Consider the following 22,307-nt stretch of genomic DNA (forward strand, 5'->3'; position numbering starts at 1 on the left):
TAGAATTATAATGGTCAATTACCAAATGAAAGGAGATAAGCAAAGCCATTATTTTCCCCAAGAGGATAATGAAACCATCTGGTGCCTATCCATGACCCAACAATATTTCAAAACAGTATTTTATAAACCTTATTACCTATTTTCAGAAGGCTGCTGACAGGTGCCACATATGAGGCTGCTAAACAAGATAAAATCCCATGGTATACAGGAAAGGTAATAGCATGGATAAAAGATTGGATGACTGGCAGAGACAAAAATTGGGAATAAGGGGGCCTTCTTTTGGTTTGTTGCTGGTGACTAGTGTTGTTTTGCAGGGGTTCTTATTAGGTCTGCTACTTTTCACATTATATCTTAATAACCTGGATGAAGGAGTTGTTGGCTTTGTGGCCAAGTTTGCAGATTACACAAAGATAGGTGAAGGGGCAGATAATGTTGAGGAAGCAGCGAGTCTATAGGAGAACTTAGACAGATTGGGTGAATGGGCAAAGAAGTGGCAGATGGAATACAGTGCAGTGAAGCATACATTGATGCATTTTAGTAGAAGGAATAAAGGTGTAGATGATTTTCTAATTGCGAAGAGAATTCAGAAATTGGAGGTGCAAAGGGACTTTGAAGTCCTAGTGCAGGATTCCCGAAAGGTTAGCTTACAAGTTGAGCCAGTGGTAAGGAAGTCAAAAGCATGTTTTGGGCTCCATATCTAAGGAAGCACCAGAGAGAGTCCAGAAGAAGTTTATAAAGAAAGATCCCAGGGATGAAAAGTTCAGTACCTTCTGGAGTTTATAAGGATGAGGAGAAATCATTTTGAAACCCACTGAATATTGAAAGGCTTGTATAGTGTGGACATGGAGAGGACGTTTCCAGTATCGGGGATCTAAGATCATCTGGCAGAGCCTCAGAATAAAAGGATGTCCTTTTAGATCAGAAAAACAAGGATGCCTCTTTAGATCAGAGATGAGAAGGAATTTCATTAGCCAGAGGATGGTAATTCTGTGTAATTCATTGCCACAGAGGGCTGTGGAGTCATTAAAGTGGTGTTTGATAGGTTATTGATTAGTAAGAGTGTCAAACAACATGGGGCAAAGGCAGGAGAATAGGGTTGAGAGGGGAAAATAAATCAGCCATGATCAAATGGCAGAGTAAACTGATGGGCCATATGACCTAATTCTGCTCCTATGTGTAATGAAGTTATAGCAATACAGCCATAAAGTTACCAATCCTCAAGTCAACCTTTTCAATGTATATAGGAATAACCTTAACCACAATATCCTTAGTTGCTCATAATGGTCTTTGGAGGGAACAGCACTGCTATTTGAAACTGGATATGAGCAAACAGGCACCTTGTCTCCTGTCCCTGTTGATAAATAGAAATTAACATTTTGAATTTCATTAATCCTGCTTTCATAAATCACTATTGTAGTTTTGCAGGGCTCATTATGTTAGAAAGACCAATTTATCAGCATTGAAATGAAATGGTTACTAAATTATTTGTGACCATGATGAGAATCCATTTTCCAAAACTTTGCTTCTTTTTTCTATAAAATATGTATGTAGATCAGTTTCAATAAATATATTATAGTTTTACAGCTGGATATGGTGAGAAAAGAAAAAGTGGATGGGATTACTGATGGGAAAAGGAGGACCAAGGTGAACACTAAGCTAATTCTACCTAATAAAATTGTGATTCACTCCCACCTATTCAAGTGAAATTAGGGATGGGCAATAATCTTGAAAATAAAATCCAAATTGCAACCATAATAAACAAAAAAAATTACATTTAGAAACAAGTTCCGGCTGGAAAATTACTGTAGCATCTACTTCCTGCAGGCCAGCAGCACTAGGAAGATTGTGTTGTTTTTGTGCTTTCTGCTTACTAAACAGAAGATTAAAGGACAGATCAGCTCCAGGGTGCTTGAGATCAGAGACCCTTAACTGGGGACGGAGATTCAGGTGGTTGCATTTCCCCATGGACTTTGATAAATGATTTCATGATCTCTGGTTGCACAAAAATGCTCAAGTTACATCTTAACTCTTTCATCTTTACCAGAAGCTGCCAAGCTGCTTGCACTATGAAGGAAACTTATGGCGGTTAAAAAGAATAGAGGATAATCAACAGTATTATTTAAAACAAAAGAACTAATTGTCTCACTGCATTATTTCAGAATGAGTGGACTTTACTAAAAGGCTCTAACTGGGTTTCTTCACAGTTGCAGTAGTTAGAAACAACTCAAGAGCTCATCAACTTGGCCATAAAGCAGGGGTTCCCAACCTTTCTTACACCATGGACCAATGCCATTAAGCAAGAGGTCCATGGACCCCAGATTGGAAACCCCTGCCTTAAAGGAACACATGAACAAAATCGCTACTATTTTCTTGGCACTGAAATGCTGTTTGTTTGCATGTGGTAGTTCTAGTGATTCCCATGTTTATTGAAAGGCACCTCAAGAGCTTGGTGGTTAACATCATCTACGTTATTTTACAAGCTTCTACTGATGCACTGTTGTAAGTATCTTGACTAGATGCATCATTGGCTGGTATGGCAATTGCAATACACAGCAAAGCAAGAAGCTGCAGAGTGTAGTGGACACACCTCAGATCCTCACAAGCAGAATCATCCCTGTCACTGAAAGCATCTACAAGAGGCACTTTTTCAAGAAGGCAACATCTATCATCAACAATCCCAACCATGTGGGCCATGTCCTCTTCTTACCAACACCAAGCAGAAGGGTCGGAAGAAATGCTACCTCATCAGAGAATTAATGATAATTATCATTTTTTTTTGACCAATGAGATTCACAATCTCTCAGATGACTAAATTTGGACATTTCTTGACTGGTGATATCAACTAGGCAAGCTTAAGGCTACAAAGACAGCACTAGAAAGCAAGGAAAGAAACTAGTGGTAACATACTCAGAATTTTTTGTACAATTTTTGTGTCATGGCATTTACTTGAATAAACAGAACACATGTTCCCTCAAGGCAGTATTTATCTTCCTAAAATGTAAACCATAGATGACTGTGAACTTCTCTCACCCTTTTTTACTGAATAAAAATTCCTGTGCTTGTTTCTTATATATTAATGTGCTGCACATCACATTAACTGGGCATTCTATCTTAGATCTTTTATCATCCATACAGGAGGCCACTGAATTGTTATGGGCAACATTACCAAGAGAATACTGACAATGTGACAGTAGAATATGGTTAATTTCTCAGTCTTTGCTGACAGATGCCTCTTTGTCCTCTTGTTCTCATATTTAAATTCCTCTAGCACCTCCCAGCACCATTACCAATTACCACAATCTTTCCTTTCAACTCCAGCCTATTGTGTAATAGCCACTTTTCTTAGTTCTGTCATTAATAGCCATTTTCAGCACCTGCAATTTATATTCTGAAATTATTTCCTTCAATTAATCAACTTCTGCACGTGTGTGATATCCTCTTTAAAATGAATGTTCTTCATTTTATTGTGCTTTCTCATTTATTGAGAATACATTCACTAAGGGTTCTGAGCATCTTTCTTCATTAACAATACTGCATAAAAGCAAATTATCCATGCAGGCTGTCCTTTTTATTTCTTTATTTTAGGAGAATCCTATTTCACTTTCTTCAGATCTCTTTATATTAAATCCATCTAAACCATTCCTTTTCTGGTATTTGGTATATTAATGACACTGGTACTTTGTTTTTCAACTTTTTCTGCTAACAAGTTAGACACTGTTTTAGAAATTTGAAAACTCACTTTATATATGATGTCATTTTAAGTACACATTTATGTATTTAGCCAATTCCTTCCCAAATTGCCCAACACATACAGTGGTGCTAGAAAATTTGTAAAGCCTGTAGAATTTTCCCTATTTCTGCAGAAATATGACCTAAAATGCCATCAGATCTTCACACAAGTCCTCAAGCTGGATAAAGAGAACTCAATTAAGTAAGCAACAGAAAAAAAACATTACACTTGTTCATTTATTTATTGAGAAAAATTATCCAATATTACCAGTAGATGTTGGAAAAAAAGTATGTGAACTTTTATGGTAATGCCTTCTACAAAAGCTATTTGGAGTCAGGTACTCCAATCAATGAGATGAGATTGGAGGTGGGGGTCATAGAGGTGCCCTGCCCTATAAAAAAGGCACACAAAGTCAGATGACTGACCGAGCCTGCTGTTCTCAAGGTAGATCTGTTTATGTGCACCATGCATCAATCTAAACAACTTTCGGGGGACTTTAGAAGACTTGTGGAGATGCATACAATTGGAAAAGGCTACAAAAGCATTTCTAAAGACCTGTGTTCATCAGTCCACAGCAAGAGAAACTGTCTACAAATGGAGGAAGCTCAGTACTGTTGCTACTCTCCCTAGGAGACGGCAAGCTGCAAAGATCGCATCAAGAGCACAATGTACAATGCTGAAGAAGGTGACAAAGAACCCAAGGGCAACAGCAAAAGATCTGCAGAAATCTCTAGAACTTGCTAAAGTCTCTGTTCATGAAAAATACTTAAGAATGGTGTTCATGGAAGGACACCACAAAGGAAACCACTGCTCTCTAAATAAAATATTGCTGCACGTCTCAAGTTTGCAAAAGACCACCTGGATGTTCTACAACAATTCTGGGACAATGTTCTGTGGACAGATGACACAAAAGTTCAACTTTTTGCAGAAATGCACAATGCTATGATTGGAGGAAAAAGCACACCAACACCAAAACCACATTCCAACTGTGAAGCATGGAAAAGGAGCATTATTTTGCTGCCTCAGAGCCTGGACAGCTTGCAATCATTAATTCAAAATTGTATCAAGACATTTTACAGGAAGATGTCAGGGTAGCAAGTCTGTCACCTGAAGCTTAATAGAAGTTGGATAATGCAATAAGACAATGATCCAAAAGACAAGTAAATCACAACAGAATGGTTTAAAAAGAAGAAAATTTGTGTTTTGGAATGGCCGAGTCAAACCCTTGACCTTAAACCTATAGAAATATTGTGGAAGGACCTGAAGCAAGCAGTTCACACAAGGAAGCAACCAACATTCCATAGTTGAAGCAGTTTTGTAAGGAGGAACAGCCTAAAATTCCTCCTGGCCAATGTGCAGGACTGATCAACAGATACTGGAAACACTTGGTTGAAGTTATTGCTGTACAACAGGGTCACACCAATTACTGAAAGCAAAGGTTCACGTATTTTTTCCAACAAATACTTGTAATATTGGGTCATTTTTCTCAATAACTAAATCAACAAGTATAATGTTTTTCTTATTATTTATTTAATTGGGTTCTCTTATCTAGTTTAGGACATGTGAAGATCTGATAACATTTTAGGTAATATTGATGCAGAAATATAGAAAATGCGACAGGATTCAAACTTTCTAGCACCACTATAATACAACCTTGCAATACTCATCCTTTGAGGAATTGGTTTAGAGTTTCTCACTATATTAATATAGGTAGAACAACTGATTACATTACATATTTATATTTTGCAAGTTTCAGTGACTTGAAGTGTTTGAAGCTAAGTACTTTATCCTCACAAAACAAAATTATCAAAGCAGGATTACATTTTGTTAGAATAAAATGTCTTCTTTTCTATGAATTGTATTTAAGATTCCAGTATGCAATGTGGGAAATATCAGACATATCGCCAGAGGCAAGGAGAACAAAACAAATTCATTCACATCAGGATTGTTTTTCCAGTAATAGCATGTTTCAGTGAAAGGAAGATATTATCAGCCTGGTTTCTACACTACAAATTTATATCCAACAGGAGACTTCATGAGTTGAAAATACAGGGAATGAGCTAATTACCCAGAAACTATCCATTTTATCCACATGTTGCTTGTGAATTCAGTAAAGAGCTCTCAAAACATGAAATTCAGCTGTTACCCTAGCTGATAAATAGTCAGAAATTCATTCTCTTCTGGGCTACAATCAACAAGCCTTCACCGAGAAAGGGGTTTTATAATGCTCACTGTGTGGAAGAATTGACATAACCTTAAATAATATACAATAGCCCCTTTCTATTAGCAATTCATCACGTCCGCGGTCCACGTGCAAGTCGGACCGTGAGGCAGCGGGAGTATTTAAAAGAGAGCAGTTTGTGGAAGTCAGTCATTTTCTTCGGCAGTTGAACAGGGCACGACTGCACAAGTGTGTGTAAGACAGACCGTGAGGCAGCGAGAGTATTTAAAAGAGAGCAGATTAATGGAGCAGGTGACGGAGTAGAGGAAGACAGAGTAGGAAGGCTTTGGCTCCTGAGGCTTCGGTGAGCAGAGGCTGAAGAAGAGCTTCACTCCAGGTGTGGTAAGGCCGGGTAAGTTCCTTTAATAAATCTAATTGCCTTAAGAGTAGGTAATGGAGGCAGCGGTTAGGGTGGTTGAGTGCTCTGTTTGCAGGATGTGGGAACTCACGGCGAGCACAATCGTCCGATTACTACACCTGCGGAAGGTGCATCCAGCTGCAGCTCCTGACAAACCGAGTTAGGGAACTGGAGCTGGAGCTGGATGAACTTCGGATCATTCCAGAGGCAGAGGCAGAAATAGAGAGGAGTTACAGGGAGATAGTCACCCCTAAGAGTCAAGAGACAGGTAGCTTGGTGACTGTCAGGAGACGGAAGGGGAAGAGACAAAATGAGCAGAACACCCCTGTGGCCATTCCCATCAATAATAAGTACATCGTTTTGGATATTGTTGATGGGGACGACCTACCAGGGACAAGTTGCAGTGGTTGCGTCTCTGGCACCGAGATGGGACCCACAACTCAGAAGGGAAGGAGAGAAAAGAGGAGAGCAGTAGTGATAGGGGATTCGATAGTTAGGGGTCAGATAAGAGGTTCTGTGGAAGAGATCGAGAATCGCGGATGGTCTGTTGCCTCCTTGGTGCCAAGGTCTGCGATATTTCGGATCCAGTTCTCCGTATAGTCAAGAGGGAGGGTGAGCAGCCGGATGTCGTGGTCCATGTAGGGACCAATAACGTGGGTAGGAAGAACGTGGAGGTCCTGAAAGGTGAGTTTAGAGAGTTAGGCGCCAAGTTAAAGGACAGGACCTCCAGGATAGCAATCTCAGGATTGCTACCAGTGCCATGTGCAAGCGGGTTTAGAAATAGTAAGATAGTGTACATCAAGGCACATCAACACGTGGCTGAAGGCATGGTGCAGGAGGGAGGGCTTCAGATTTATAGATAATTGGCAGTTTTCCAGGGAAGATGGGACCTGTTTTGGCGGGACGGTCTACATCTGAATTGGAGGGGGACAAATATTCTTGTGGGTAGGTTTGCTAGAGAGGCTCCGGTGGATTTAAACTAGATATGAGGGGGGAGGGGAACCAGAGTGTAGGAACAGATGTAGAGAAGAAGGAAGAAAAAGAAAATAGTAAAATTGTTTGCACAGTTAATGATAAACAGAGAGTAAGAGGTGGAAATTTTCTTAAATACATTTATTTTAATGCTAGGAGCATTGTAAGAAAGGTGGATGAGCTTAAAGCATGGATTGATACCTGGAAGTATGATGTGGTAGCTATTAGTGAAACATGGTTACAGGAGGGGTATGATTGGAAACTAAGTATCCCTGGATTTAATTGCTTCAGGTGTGATAGAATCAGAGGGACAAGAGGAGGAGGGGTTGCATTGCTTGTCAGAGAAAATATTATAGCGGTGCTCTGGCAGGATAGAGGGCTCGTCTAGGAAGGCTATTTGGGTGGAATTGAGGAATGGGAAAGGCGCAGTAACTCTTATGGGGGTGTATTATAGACCACCAAATGGGGAGCGAGAATTGGAGGAGCAAATTTGTAAGGAGATAGAAGATATTAGTAGTAGGGACAAGGTTGTGATTGTGGGAGATTTTAATTTTCCACACATAGACTGGGAAGCCCATACTATAAAAGGGCTGAACGGTTTGGAGTTTGTAAAATGTGTGCAAGATAGTTTTTTGCAGCAATACATAGAGGTACCAACAAGAGAAGGGGCAGTGTTGGATCTCCTGTTAGGGAATGAGATAGGTCGGGTGACGGAGGTTTGTGTTGGGGAGCACTTCGGGTCCAGTGATCACAATGCTATTAGTTTCAATATAATTATGGAGAAGGATAGATCTGGACCCAGGGTTGAAATTTTCGATTGGAGAAAGGCTAACTTTGAGGAGATGCGAAAGGATTTAGAAGGAGTGGATTGGGACAATTTGTTTTATGGGAAGGAAGTAATAGAGAAATGGAGGTCAGTTAAAGGTGAAATTTTGAGAGTACAGAATCTTTATGTTCCTGTTAGGTTGAAAGGAAAGATTAAAAGTTTGAGAGAGCCATGGTTTTCAAGGGATAATGGAAACTTGGTTCGGAAAAAAAGAGAGATCTACAATAAATATAGACAGCATGGAGTAAATGAGGTGCTCAAGGAATATAAAGAATGTAAAAAGAATCTTAAGAAAAATTAGAAAAGCTAAAAGAAGATATGAGGTTGCTTTGGCAAGTAAGGTGAAAATAAATCCCAAGGGTTTCTACCGTTATATAAATAGCAAAAGGATAGTGAGAGATAAAATTGGTCCCTTGGAGAATCAGAGTGGACGGCTATGTGTGGAGCCAAAAGAGATGGGGGTGATTTTGAACAAATTCTTTTCTTTGGTATTCACTGAGAAGGATATTGAATTGTGTAAGATAAGGGAAACGGGCAGGGAAGTTATGGAAACTATGATGATTAAAGTAGTAGTAGTACTGGAACTTTTAAGGAATATAAAAGTGGATAAGTCTCCGGGTCCTGACAGGATATTCCCTAGGACATTGAGGGAAGTTAGTGTGGAAATAGCAGGGGCTCTGACAGAAATATTTCAAATGTCATTAGAAACTGGGATGGTGCTGGATGATTGGTGTATTGCTCATGTTGTTCCATTGTTTAAAAAGGGTTCTAAGAGCAAACCTAGCAATTATCTGCCTGTGAGTTTGACGTCAGTGGTGGGTAAATTGATGGAAAGTATTCTTAGAGATGGTATATGTAATTAACTGGATAGACAGGGTCTGATTAGGAACAGTCAACACAGATTTGTGCGTGGAAGGTCATGTTTGACAAATCTTATTGAATTTTTTGAAGAGGTTACTAGGAATGTTGACGAGGGTAAAGTGGTGGATGTTGTCTATATGGACAAGTAAGGCCTTTGGCAAGGTCCCACACAGAAGGTTGGTGAGGAAGATTCAATCATTAGGTATTAATATTGAAATAGTAAAATGGATTCATCAGTGGCTGGATGGGAGATGCCAGAGAGTGGTGGTGGAAAACTGTTTGTCAGATTGGAGGCCGGTGACTAGTGGTGTACCTCAGAGAGCTGTACTGGGTCCAATGTTATTTGTCATATACATTGATGATCTGGATGATGGGGTGGTAAATTGGATGAGTAAGTATGCAGATGATACTAAGATAGGTGGAGTTGTGGATAATGAAGTAGGTTTCCAAACCTTGCAGAGAGATTTAGGCCAGATGGCAGGTGGCGTTTAATGCTGATAAGTGTGAGGTGCTACACTTTGGTAGGTCTAATCAAAATAGGACATACATGGTAAATGGTAGGGCATTGAAGAATGCAGTAGAACAGAGGGATCTAGGAATAATGGTGCATAGTTCCCTGAAGGTGGAATCTCACGTGGATAGGGTGGTGAAGAAAGCTTTTGGTATGCTGGCCTTTATAAATCAGAGCATTGAGTATAGGAGTTGGGATGTAATGTTGAAATTGTACAAAGCATTGTGAGGCCAAATTTGGAGCATGGTGTACAGTTTTGGTCACCAATTTATAAGAAAGATGTCAAGAAAATAGAGAGAGTACAGAGAAGGTTTACGAGAATGTTACCTGCGTTTCATCACCTAAGTTACAAAGAAAGGTTGAACAAGTTGGATCTTTATTCTTCGGAACGTAGAAGGTTGAGGGGGGAACTCCATAGAGGTATTTAAGATTATGAGAGGGATAGATAGAGTTGACGTGGATAGGTTTTTTCCATTGAGAGTGGGGGAGATTCAAACAAAAGGACATGAGTTGAGAGTTAAAGGGCAAAAGTTTAGGGGTAACATGAGGGGGAACCTCTTTACTCAGAGAGTGGTGGCTGTGTGGAATGAGCTTCCAGCAGAAGTGGTTGAGGCAGGTTCGATGTTGTCGTTTAAAGTTAAACTGGATAGATATATGGACAGGAAAGGAATGGAAGGTTATGGGCTGAGTGCACATCGGTGGGACTAGGTGAGAGTGAGAGTTCAGCATGGACTAGAAGGGCCGAGATGGCTTGTTTCCGTGCTGTAATTGTTATATGGTTATACTTACTGTCAAGGTAACCACTCTAGCATTCGGATTTCGGACAGAAGGTCCTGCTGCAACATAATCAGTTGTTTTAATTTCAATAGGAAAATGTTCTTCACATTTTTCATCATTATCAAGTGCTGCTGGCCACACAGTGCAGAAATCTGATAGTGGGGGAAAAAAAAAACAGTAAAAAGCAAAATAGTTAGTACGCTTAATACTAAGAAACTAATATTGTAATTCTACTGCATTAACTATTATTAGCTATAAGCTGCCTATTTTTACAACTACAAATAAAAATTTTGCCATTATAAAATTAAGATCATCTGGTCTATACTAATATTTTTTGCAGTGAAGGTACAAAATGTGGAAGCCTTCATTGAAACAAAATCTATTTTAATACCTCTTTGGACACTAGAATCAACTTTACAGCAAGCAGTATGGAATTTGGACTTGATCTGGACTAGACGGATGACACAGCTGCAAGTGTTTTATATTAAACAGTAAAACAAATAGACTAGTATGGTGGTGAAGCCATGTTTTATCATAACTTTAGGTGTTGTGTATGCTGAGTTCGCATGTTCCACTGAGCTGGGTTCCTTCTATGTCCTTCAAATATACTGGAAGGTTGATTGGCAATTGTAAATTACTTCTTCAGTGTAGTTTAATAGAAAACAGAATCCAAGGGAAAGTGGCAGGTATGTATGTATAAGGAACAAAGATGCAGGGTGAGAATGGGATAAACAGGATTGCCCTTCTGGATGCTCAGCATTGAACCCGGGTTGCCGCATCACTATTTGTCCTGCTTCACGTAAGCATTATAGTAAATGCACACCATCAAACTGGAACAATAAGGATATTCTTATGGTTTTAATAAAGCACCTTATTAGTTTACTCAGCTTTGAAGAGCGATGTACATAATGACATGTTGTTTTAAAACATTTTGACAAACAGGAGCTAACTTGATTACATTTTGAAATTCACATTTTCAATTATTTCACTGTTTCTAAACAGTACAATTATCACACAATTATTAATCCAAATAAATCAGTTTTGAAAGTACATTGGTTGAAAAACAAAAAGACAAATTACTCAGTACATGCTATTTACACCTTAGTGAAGTGTTGAAAATTACAAATGATAGATAGCACAAAAAAATGTTCATACACTCATTGGCCACTTTATCAGGTATACCCGTACACCTGCTTGTTAATGCAAATATCTAATCAGTCAATGCATAAAAACATGCAATATGGTCAAGGTGTTCAGACCAAACATCAGAATGAGGAAGAAATCTGATACAAGTAACTTTGACTGTGCAGTGATTGTTGGTGCCAAATGGGGTAGTTTGAGTGCCTCAGAAACTGCTGGTCTCCTGGGAATTTCACACACAACTGTGTCTGGAGTTTTTAGAGAATGGTGTGAAAAACAAAAAAGAACATCCAGTGAGTGGCAGTTCTGTGAGCAAAAGTACCCTGTTAATGAGTGAGGTCAGAGGAAAATGGCTAGACTGGTTCAACCTGACAGGAAGGCAACAATAACTCAAATAACCATGCATGTGCAGAAGAGTACTGCTCTCAAAAGAATAAATCAGGGAAGGTAGTGCACCCATGGCTGACAAGGAAAATTAGGGTTAGTATCAATTCCAAAGAAGAAGCATACAAATTAGCCAGAAAAAGTGGCTCACCTGAGGACTGTGAGAAATTCAGAGTCCAGCAGAGGAGGACAAAGGGAAAAAAGATTATGAGAGAAAACTGGCAGGGAACATAAAAACTGACTGTAAAAGCTTTTATAGATATGTGAAAAGAAAAAGATTGGTTAAGACAAATGTAGGTCCCCTATAGACAGAAACAGGTGAATTGATTATGGGGAGCAAGGACATGGCAGACCAATTGAATAAATACTTTGGTTCTGTCTTCACTAAGGAGGACATAGATAATCTTCTGGAAATAGTAGGGGACAGAGGGTCCAGTGAGATGGAGGAACTGAGGGAAATACATGTTAGTAGGGAAGTGGTGTTAGGTAAATTGAAGGGATTAAAGGCAGATAAATCCCCAGGGCCAGATGGTCTGCATCCCAGAGTGCTTAAGGAAGTAGCCCAAGAAATAGTGGATGCATTAGTGATAATTTTTCAAAACTCTTTAGATTCTGGACTAGTTCCTGAGGATTGGAGGGTGGCTAATGTAACCCCACTTTTTAAAAGAGGAGGGAGAGAGAACCCAGGGAATTATAGACCGGTTAGCCTAACATCGGTGGTGGGAAAAATGCTAGAGTCAGTTATCAAAGATGTGCTAACAGCACATTTGGAAAGCAGTGAAATCATCGGACAAAGTCAGCATGGATTTGTTAAAGGAAAGTCATGTCTGACGAATCTCATAGAATTTTTTGAGGATGTAACTAGTAGAGTGGATAGGGGAGAACCAGTGGATGTGGTATATTTGGATTTTCAAAAGGCTTTTGACAAGGTCCCACACAGATTAGTGTGCAAACTTAAAGCACACGGTATTGGGGGTAAGGTATTGATGTGGATAGAGAATTGGTTGGCAGACACGAAGCAAAGAGTGGGAATAAACAGGACTTTTACAGAATGGCAGGCAGTGACTAGTGGGGTACCGCAAGGCTCAGTGCTGGGACCCCAGTTGTTTACAATATATACTAATGACTTAGATGAGGGAATTAAATGCAGCATCTCCAAGTTTGCGGATGACACGAAGCTGGGCGGCAGTGTTCGCTGTGAGGAGGATGCAGGGTGACTTGGATAGGTTAGGTGAGTGGGCAAAGTCATGGCAGATGCAATTTAATGTGGATAAATGTGAGGTTATCCACTTTGGTGGCAAAAACAGGAAAACAGATTATTATCTGAATGGTGGCCGATAAGGAAAAGGGGAGGTACAATGAGACCTGGGTGTCATTATACACCAGTCATTGAAAGTGAGCATGCAGGTACAGCAGGCGGTGAAAAAGGCAAATGGTATGCTGGCATTCATAGCAAGCGGATTCGAGTACAGGAGCAGGGAGGTACTACTGCAGTTGTACAAGGCCTTGGTGAGACCACACCTGGAGTATTGTGTGCAGTTTTGGTCCCCTAATCTGAGGAAAGACATCCTTGCCATAGAGGGAGTACAAAGAAGGTTCACCAGATTGATTCCTGGGATGGCAGGACTTTCATATAATGAAAGACTGGATCAACTAGGCTTATACTCATTGGAATTTAGAAGATTGAGGGGGGAATCTTATTGAAACGTATAAAATCTTAAAGGAATTGGATAGGCTAGATGCAGGAAGATTGTTCCCAATGTTGGGGAAGTCCAGAACGAGGGGTCACAGTTCGAGGATAAAGGGGAAGCCTTTTAGGACCGAGATTAGGAAAAAACTTCTTCACACAGAGTGGTGAATCTGTGGAATTCTCTGCCACAGGAAACAGTTGAGGCCAGTTCATTGGCTATATTTAAGAGGGAGTTAGATATGGCCCTTGTGGCTGAAGGGATCAGGGGGTATGGAGGGAAGGCTGGTACAGGGTTCTGAGTTGGATGATCGGCCATGAGCATACTGAATGGCGGTGCAGGCTCGAAGGGCCGAATGGCCTACTCCTGCACCTATTTTCTATGTTTCTATTAACATGCAATTCATTGAAACTTGAAGTGGATGGGCTGCAGCAGCAGAAGACCATGAACGTACGCCTTATTAGGTATAGGAGGTACCTAATAAAGTGGCCACTGAGTGTATATTTGTAACTTCATTACGTTGGGTGAGCCAACAACAGCACAGTGCTACTATTTTATCTTTACATTCTTTGATATTCAATACAATCATGGCTCTTCAACCGTTTCCATTTTCTCTTGATCTACAGATACCGTAATTGCTATCATGTCTAAAAATTTGATCTCAGCCTAAAATCAGCACACTGGTGTGATACACATGATCTGGGATTTCACATGTCAGCATTAAATAGCTGCCCTTTATTTGAAGATTAACATCCCCTTGTTTTAGATTTTAGAGCATCGACACAGCATCTACAATCTAATTCAACAACTATTATCTTACACTTTTTTTAAACATGTGTTGGTGTGTGGATCAGCACATCTTCTCACAGAACAACCTCTCATCGCACAAATCAATCTAGTTAATTTACACATTAAGGTCTAGAAGGCAAGTGTATCCTTCCTTGGGTTTGGGGACCAAACCATAGAACATTCCAGAATGTTGTCATCAAATATCATTCCAGAAAGATTTTTTAATAACTCTTGCAAGTCATTTACAGTGAGACAAAAACATGATTTCTCTTTGTGACTTCTAGCTTCATGTTAATTCCTTTACTAATGCTCCTTAATGTAACAGAGTAATGTGGAAATTAAAGATTAACAGTACCAAATGGAGAATTTAAAACATTATACATAGCAACGCGAGACTAAATTCCACTGAAAAGAATACAAAGCATTAACAACAATGTAGGATCATTATAGCTTGTCAGCCGCAGTGGAATAATAAACTTAGTGGAATCATAAACCAGAAGGCAATAGCAAAGTTACACACAAGCAAAGCAAAATAGTTACAAGTAAATCAGATTATTTAAAAACTGAGCAACAGACAAAGCTAGTGATTAAGCAGGCACTATTTAAATATGGTTCATTGTAACTTCATATTATTTAGCTGTAGAATTGATATGTAACTTGGCACTCATGATCATTGCAAAGGAAGAGCAATTCTAAATGAATTAACTTATCCCTTACAACAACTTACTGCAGATTAGGTATTCAACATACTATGATACCCAAACAGAATACAATACCTACCTTTTAAAGCTGCACAGTGCCTTTTTATTGCAGGGGGTGTGAGATGCAAAAAGTTTGGAATCTGAAAAAAAAAATTAGAAACAGGAAAATCCTTATATTTTTAATCTGTATATTTTAAACTTGTAAATTGATATCATCTTGTGTGTAGGAAAAGTGATCCTCAGAAAAATCAGTGTAAAATGCAGCTTGGGAAGCAATACACAATCAAAAATATTGCTTAACCACAAGTGGTACTCATGGAGCACAATGATAAAAATGAATCAAGATACAAATAAAGCATCTAGTTTAGTATAGAGGTCCCTACACTCCAGTAATAGTTATCACAGATTATCTATAGAATGAAAGGCTCCTCTCAAAATATGGTTCAAAGCATATTCAAAACATTGTGCTACAATTGAATTCGACCAGACTATACCTACTTTTATGAGCTCCAGGTTTCCTGTTTTGCTTGGTGGTATGCCTCTCTTTACTGGATAGCCCATACGAACAGGAAGAGGCACAGCGGAAGGTTTGAATGCTGCAGCAGTTGGGTACACATTCCACCAGTTTTGGTCCACTTTCATCTTTTCAGTTCTTGGAAATGAGGGCTACAATGTAAAGTATGCATTTCTTTGTAAAATTGTTCATTTTACATCAGATTCTTACAGAATTATCACTAGATATGGTATGTAATGCTAATCAAAAGACTCTTTCATGATTTTCAGAATGTGGATGTCAGTTGTCTTTCCTTAAAAGTTTAGGACTTGGCACTGAGCTGTCTTCCTGAACTATGACAGCACACGTGGAGAAAGTGCTTCCACATACCACGATTAGGGAGGACACCCAGAATTTTGATCCAGAAAACATGACGAACAGAGAAACAATTCAAAGCCAAGAACCTACAAGACCTGGAGAGCAGCTTGGAGGCATTGATATCCATAAAGACCAAATTCCCAGACTTTTGTGCACTTTCAGATAATCAAGGTTACGTCTGGGTGGTGATTTTAAAGAACTTGTTATAGAAGGAATAAAGGCATAAATTATTTTCAAAATAAGGAGTAAATTCAGAAATCAGAGATGCAAAGGGACTTGGGAGTCCTCGTGCAGCAGCCCTTAAAAAAGGTTAATTTGCAGGTTGAGTTGGTGGTAAGAAAGGCAAATGCAATGTTAGCATTTATTTTGAAAGGACTAGAACATAAAAACAAGGATGTCATGCTGAGGCTTTATAGTACTTAGAATAATGTAAGCAATTCTGGGCTATCTAAGAAAGGATGTGCTGGCATTTGAGAAAGCCCAGAGGTTTGTGAGAATGATCTTGGGAATTAAAGGATTAACATATGAGAAGCATTTGATTGCTGTGGGCTTGTACTTGCTGGAGCTCAGAAGAATGTAGGGTCATCTCATTTTGGAAGGCCTAGACAGAGTGAACATGGAGAGGATGCTTCATAAAGTGGGGAAGCCTAGGACCAGAGGACACAGTCTCAAAAGAAGGAAGTCCTTTAGAACCGAGATGAAGAGGAATTTCTTAGTCACAGGGTGGTGAATCTGTATAATTCATTGCCGACAGACAACTGCATGGGCCATGTTATTAGGTATATTTAAGGCAGAGGTCGATAGGTTTTGATTAGTAAGGCCATCAAAGGTTACAGGGAGAAGGCAGGAGAATGGGGTTAAGAGGGACAATAAATCAGTCACGAGTGAATGGCGGAGTACTCAATGGGCCAAATGGCCTAATTTTGCTGCTATGACCTATGGTCTAAATTTCTGAGAATGATCCAATACAGAATGTACCTTGTGCTCACAGTATACTGGCAAGAGAGAGAGAGCTTTTGAACAACTGAATGAATTGATGCACATGTTGGACCTGTTCAAGTAGCCATGTTGTTCAGTGACTAGATAATATCTGCTGGATTAAGACAGAATATTTACAGTAAAAATAATTACATTGAAAACACATAATACAAAAAGCATGGCTAAGATTTCGTATTTCTTCATCATATTATAAAGCTAAGAAGTTCTGTGGTACTATGCACAGTTAAGTGTGTAAACCCAGATGATGTTAATGATTCTGTGCTTCTCCACAATGTGTGCTGTTTGCTCAAACATAATCTAACAATGATAATTATAAACTAGTCTTGCTCTATAAAGCCTAAAATGATGTGCTTTACTGCACAAGAAAATTAAGTTTTAAATAACACATTAAAGTAAAATTACGGTGAACCTAACTTCCTGGCCCTAAAATGTAATCTTTATATATCTTTTAGACTTTGCTTCAGTCATTTCAAAATTATGCTTCCTAATTTGCATTTTTAAAATATATTTCAGCTTCTAACTTTTTTCTTATGTGTATTGTATTTTATTTCAGGTTTTGTGATAATTTTTGAAAATTTACTTAAAACTTGTGAGCCAATTAACTTCTTCACCACTTTTTGCTACTCAGTCTGCTTGCTGCACTTCAGAACTTTCTTGAAACCAGGGCTTGACAACAAGTAATAAATGGAAAAGGTGCAATCCACATCAACAAATTCACTTGTAACCTTAAGGTCAAATATGAACCCTTCTGCAACTCATCAGCAGGGAACACTGCTGTGATGCTGAGTGCAAAACCTATTCCTAAAGATATTGTACAACTGTTATTTTGTGGGCATTTGGAAAGAAAAACTTGGTCCTATTTGCTTTAATATATAACTGCCATAATATTTTACAGTACACTGACAAATGCTTAGAGTACTTGTTTTACAATGGGCCAACACAGCATTTGTTGTAGTGAACAGAAAATTAAATCACTAAATCTCTAACTATCATTTTAAACTAGTTAACTGAATTAACCCAGGGCAATAAGCAAAAGTATCCACAAGCACAGATATTACTTGGCTTGCTCTTGTCACTGGAACATGCAGTGTTTACTTCCACATGCTTGTAACACCAGCTCTTTTATTTGCTCCATTAACTCTTCATCGTCAGACCAATTGGTTGGCATCAAAATTTGGATAAGCAACAATTCCTACCAATGGAATATTAAGATCAAACCCCTCGAATTCCACCTCTTAACCAGATCAGTCTCTAACCCACTCCCTAGCAAAAAAGTATTTGTAACCTCTGGATCAGATATAAGCTTGAGTGTGCACATTGCAGCATCCTAAAAATGAGAAGGTGCCAGTCTAATGAAGCTGAAGTACAATATGACATGCAAATAGTAACACAGAATAAAATGCAAATGATAGAGACAAGCAACTTCACAACAGATCAAATCCAAGCTTATCAAACCTACATCTAGTTATGTAAGTGGTGGAGTATTAAACAGCTGAGCAGGAAGCACCAAGAACATGCCATTCTAAATAATGCTAGTATCCAACATGTGAATGCTCAAGAAATTTCTGATTTGAATCCTTCTGTGGCCTAACAGGTATGGTATGTTAAAAGATTCAGTGACTGCACTCATTACAATAGAAAGAATTAGCTGTGATGATGAACATTCCATATGATTTCTCTTTAAATAAACTAATTAATCAAAAGCCTGATAAACTTTTAATAATTATTGAATATTTTTCACAGTCTGAGATCTAGCAGTTTCTTTTCTCCATGATTTAATCTGCTGTGAAAGCATTTCTCAGAATATGGCATGGTATTCACAATAGGTTGGCCTTGACCAGCTCAGCACACTGCAAGGACTAACTTTAGGAATTTTCTCCAGATGTGTTGTGCATGGAATTTGAGTGAGCACAGGCAGCTTCATACTCACTGAAAAAGCTAAATTAAAATGTCTTAGGCAAGATGTTGTAAATTAATGCACTTAACTTGCAGTTCCATTATGTTCCTGGCTGGCCTTACTCCATCTACTTTCCCTGGTGATCATACAAAACTGATCTGAAAAGTATTTTAAATCTTCTCCTTGTTCATATGCTTTTAAAGAATATGATAAAGTAACCACTGAGACAAATATTCTATAATTTAGAAAGGAACTAAAACCAGCTTTCAAAAGGAAAAAAAATATAAGAATATAAAGAAAGTTCAGCTGCTTCATTTCTGTGTTTCAAGTACTTAGGGGCTTTAAATAACTTTAAACATTGAAGAACTGTGCAGTAGTTACCTCTCTCCTTTGTCTTTCTTTTGGAGTTGGTCTGTGGTCTCCTATTGCACCTGGAGAGATTCGATAAAATTAGAATGACATTGAAAATAACTGGACCTTTCTTGAGCTACATTAGAAATATATCAAGTGTTCTTATTTTCAATAGATAACAATCATAAAAGGAAAAAAATAAGGAAACAAAAACAATAGCTATTGTTTCCATCAATATTTTTCATGACTTGAATAGAGGAATTTAACTTTTGCTAAGAAATTGATTTTATTTTTGCACGAACAGATCATGTTTTGGTGAGATACAAGAATGACCAATTCATAAAAAATGGTTTATTTCAATATAACAAATAGTTGCATTACTTTGGGCACAGCTTAGAAACACATACTGAGCAATAACAGGCTAAGAATTTGTAGAACCTTACATAAGGTTCTTCAAATGTGAACAGATTAAAGGGATCACCTATGCACATTTGGCAAAGTGGACACTGAACGAAGAGGATCTAACATTTCTGATCCTTTGCACATTATATGTGGACTTCAATCACTCAAGAATTAATAATCAATCCATCCAAAAATATCAGGATAAAGAATAAATTTAAAAATAATCAGTTACCTTCAAACTTCAACGTGTGTACTGTTCACCAAATTGATTGTGCACACCAAACATTGTGAATTTATGTACTTCATTTAAGCATACCAACTACCCACTTGATGATCAGAGTTCACATATAAAGAAAATACATAATAGTACAGAAATAATACATAATAGTAACTTCCTAGGTGAAACCCATCTCCCTCTCCTAGTTATTAATCACAGCCTTGTTATTAATTATGATCCTTCAAGTTCACACCCTATAGTAAACAGGGTGTGAACAATGAGTTACAGACCATCATTCATCCTTTCCCTCCGATCCTTCTACCAATTAACTTAAAATTACCATCTTTCCCCTTTATTTTTCATTTTCCTAGGAGATACAAGTTTTTATTTTTAATTCAGTCATATTTATACACAACCTAATTAATTAAATGTCTTCTGTCCCCTTTACTCTAATGTAAGCAGCTTCCAGTTGAGGTGGTCTTTTCTAGTGGCTATAATTCTCCAGCCTTGGCAAGACCCTTGCAAATCACCACTGCATCTTTTCTAGCTTTATCAGATAATTCTATAATGTTGTAACACAGCTATGCAAAATAGTCTGTGCTTTACACAGTTATGGCATGACTTCTCTGCTCCTATATTCTTAGCTTCAGTTCATAAAGGGTAAGTATCCTCTACATGTATAGGGTAGCATAGCAGTTCGCATAACATTGTAGTAAATAGGGCATCCCTTGTCCTACTTATTCTCCACAACTTTTCTGGATTGAATTCCATTTGCCACTACTGTGTCCACCTAACCAGAACTTTCTTTCTCTAGATAAAACACAGTACTGTACCATTTTCAAATTCCTGAACTGTGGCTTGTACATTTAAGTCAAAATCATTTACTCACACCACTAAAAGTAATTTAAATCTAAGCCCTTTGCTTTCCACCATTATTGCCTATTGTTAACTGTATCTGCAATTTTCTTTATGATCTTGTTTAATTTTTCGAATAATCTGCCACATGGAATTTTGTTTTAAATAATTATTAACGAATACTTACTGTGCTATACACTTGCATTAGTTGCTACATAATTCTAATCAATAGAAGTTATCAACATTTTATTGTACTTCGGACTACATGAAAATGAATTCAGCACAGGTAATAAGGCTGGAGTCAGAACACACTCCTATCCCTACGGTTTCGCAACCAGTAGTTTCATCTTGCTAAATTTAGTATGTTAAAAATCTAATATCTAGTTCCAATTAAGATGAATAGGCTGCATTTATTTAATGATATCGGGTGTGCCACTGCTGGGAGGGCAGCTGAGAGGAACGAACCACACAGTAAATCCCAACCCATTTTAGCATTTTCGTCAGCAAGGTCATGGTGAACAGTGTAAATTGGTTTGCAAGGCATGAAAACAGAATGTGAATTATTCACAGCCCGGTGCTCGTTACTCAAAGACTTATTTCTTTATTTCAAAGTAAGTTTTATTAAGTTAAAAACGTTATAGAGTTTACAAACGGAACCCCAGTAACACACTGGCTGAGGCCCGGTTTTTACCAGGCGCAGCACCTCTCTTACTGCGCCTAATGTTGTCCCATTACCTTCGGTCGGAGGAGAAGAGGTTACCGAAAACGCCGTGGAATAAAAGGCAGCGCGCCTGAAACGAGGATTTGCCCGGCACATGACAGTTAATGAGCCCAAATTGCATCGTGTTACCGGGACAGCCGCCATCATCCAGTCCTCCAAAGGCCCAGAGTACACTTGGCGGGGCGGGGCCGAGCTGCAGGAGAAATTCAGCGTGTACGCGCCGGCTCCTGGGAAATGTAGTACTGTGTAGTCATCCCGAGGAAAGGTAAATCCATGTGTGGGTTTATTTAGTATTCTGCCAGCAGATTCGAGATTGGGGTTGCAGTAAGATCACGTTACTGAGAAGGAAGCTGAGCTGGAAATTGTGGAAACTATCATCATACTCTCAAAGAACTTAGAGTCATAGAAAAGTACAGCATAAAAACAGACCCTTCGGCCCAGCTACATGCCGAAACTGTTTAAACTGCCTATTCCCATCGACCTGAACTGGACTATTGCCCTAAATATCGCTACTGTCCATGTAACTATCCAAAGTTCTCTTATACGTTGAAATCGAGTTCACATGCCGCCTTTGTGCTGGCAGCTCATTCCACATTCTCACAACCCTCTGAGTGAAAAAGTTTCCTCTCATGTTCCCCCTAAACTTTTCACCTTTCACCCTTTGTTAGCTAAGTTTATAACAAATGAATAAATTACAGCAAATTCTATTACTTTTACAATAATTACAGATGGATTGTGCCCAAATTACCTCATCTTCTAGTCTCCTTGTTTAGGGAGGGATATGGGTACATTGGAAGCAGTTCAGGAAAGTCTGTGCCTATTCTGGGGATGCTGCCCTTGGAGGAATGGTTCTTCAGGTTGGGCCCTACCAAATATTGAAAGGCTTGGATAGAGTGGATGTGCAGAGTATGCTTCCATTAGTGGGAGAGTCTAGGACCAGAGGGCACAGCTTTGAATAGAAAGACATCTCTCTAGAACAGAGATGAGGAGGAATTTATATAGCTAGAGAGTGGTAAATCTGTGGAATTATTGCCAC

At 38.8% G+C, this 22,307-nt stretch overlaps 1 protein-coding gene across 2 annotated transcripts in view; it reads right to left on the reverse strand.

Annotated features, from left to right (window-relative positions):
• Positions 1–21,428, reverse strand: part of mrps35 (mitochondrial ribosomal protein S35) — a 30,806-nt gene extending 9,378 nt beyond the window's left edge. Inside the window, exons 1-6 of one of the 2 annotated variants that reach the window (XM_072267638.1) lie at positions 21,286–21,304; positions 19,107–19,156; positions 16,808–16,922; positions 15,457–15,624; positions 15,038–15,098; positions 10,269–10,408 (exon numbers count right to left, since the gene is read on the reverse strand). In XM_072267638.1, the coding sequence (XP_072123739.1) occupies positions 10,269–10,408; positions 15,038–15,098; positions 15,457–15,624; positions 16,808–16,873 (435 nt within the window). In that variant the 5' untranslated portion in view covers positions 16,874–16,922; positions 19,107–19,156; positions 21,286–21,304. Of the gene's footprint in view, positions 1–10,268; positions 10,409–15,037; positions 15,099–15,456; positions 15,625–16,807; positions 16,923–19,106; positions 19,157–21,285 lie in introns of both variants that reach the window. The other variant, XM_072267637.1, reaches the window with a different exon arrangement.
• Positions 21,429–22,307: the final 879 nt, after the last annotated feature.

The sequence above is a fragment of the Mobula birostris genome, chromosome 9, assembly GCF_030028105.1.
Source record: "Mobula birostris isolate sMobBir1 chromosome 9, sMobBir1.hap1, whole genome shotgun sequence".
Classification (NCBI taxonomy): domain Eukaryota; kingdom Metazoa; phylum Chordata; class Chondrichthyes; order Myliobatiformes; family Myliobatidae; genus Mobula; species Mobula birostris.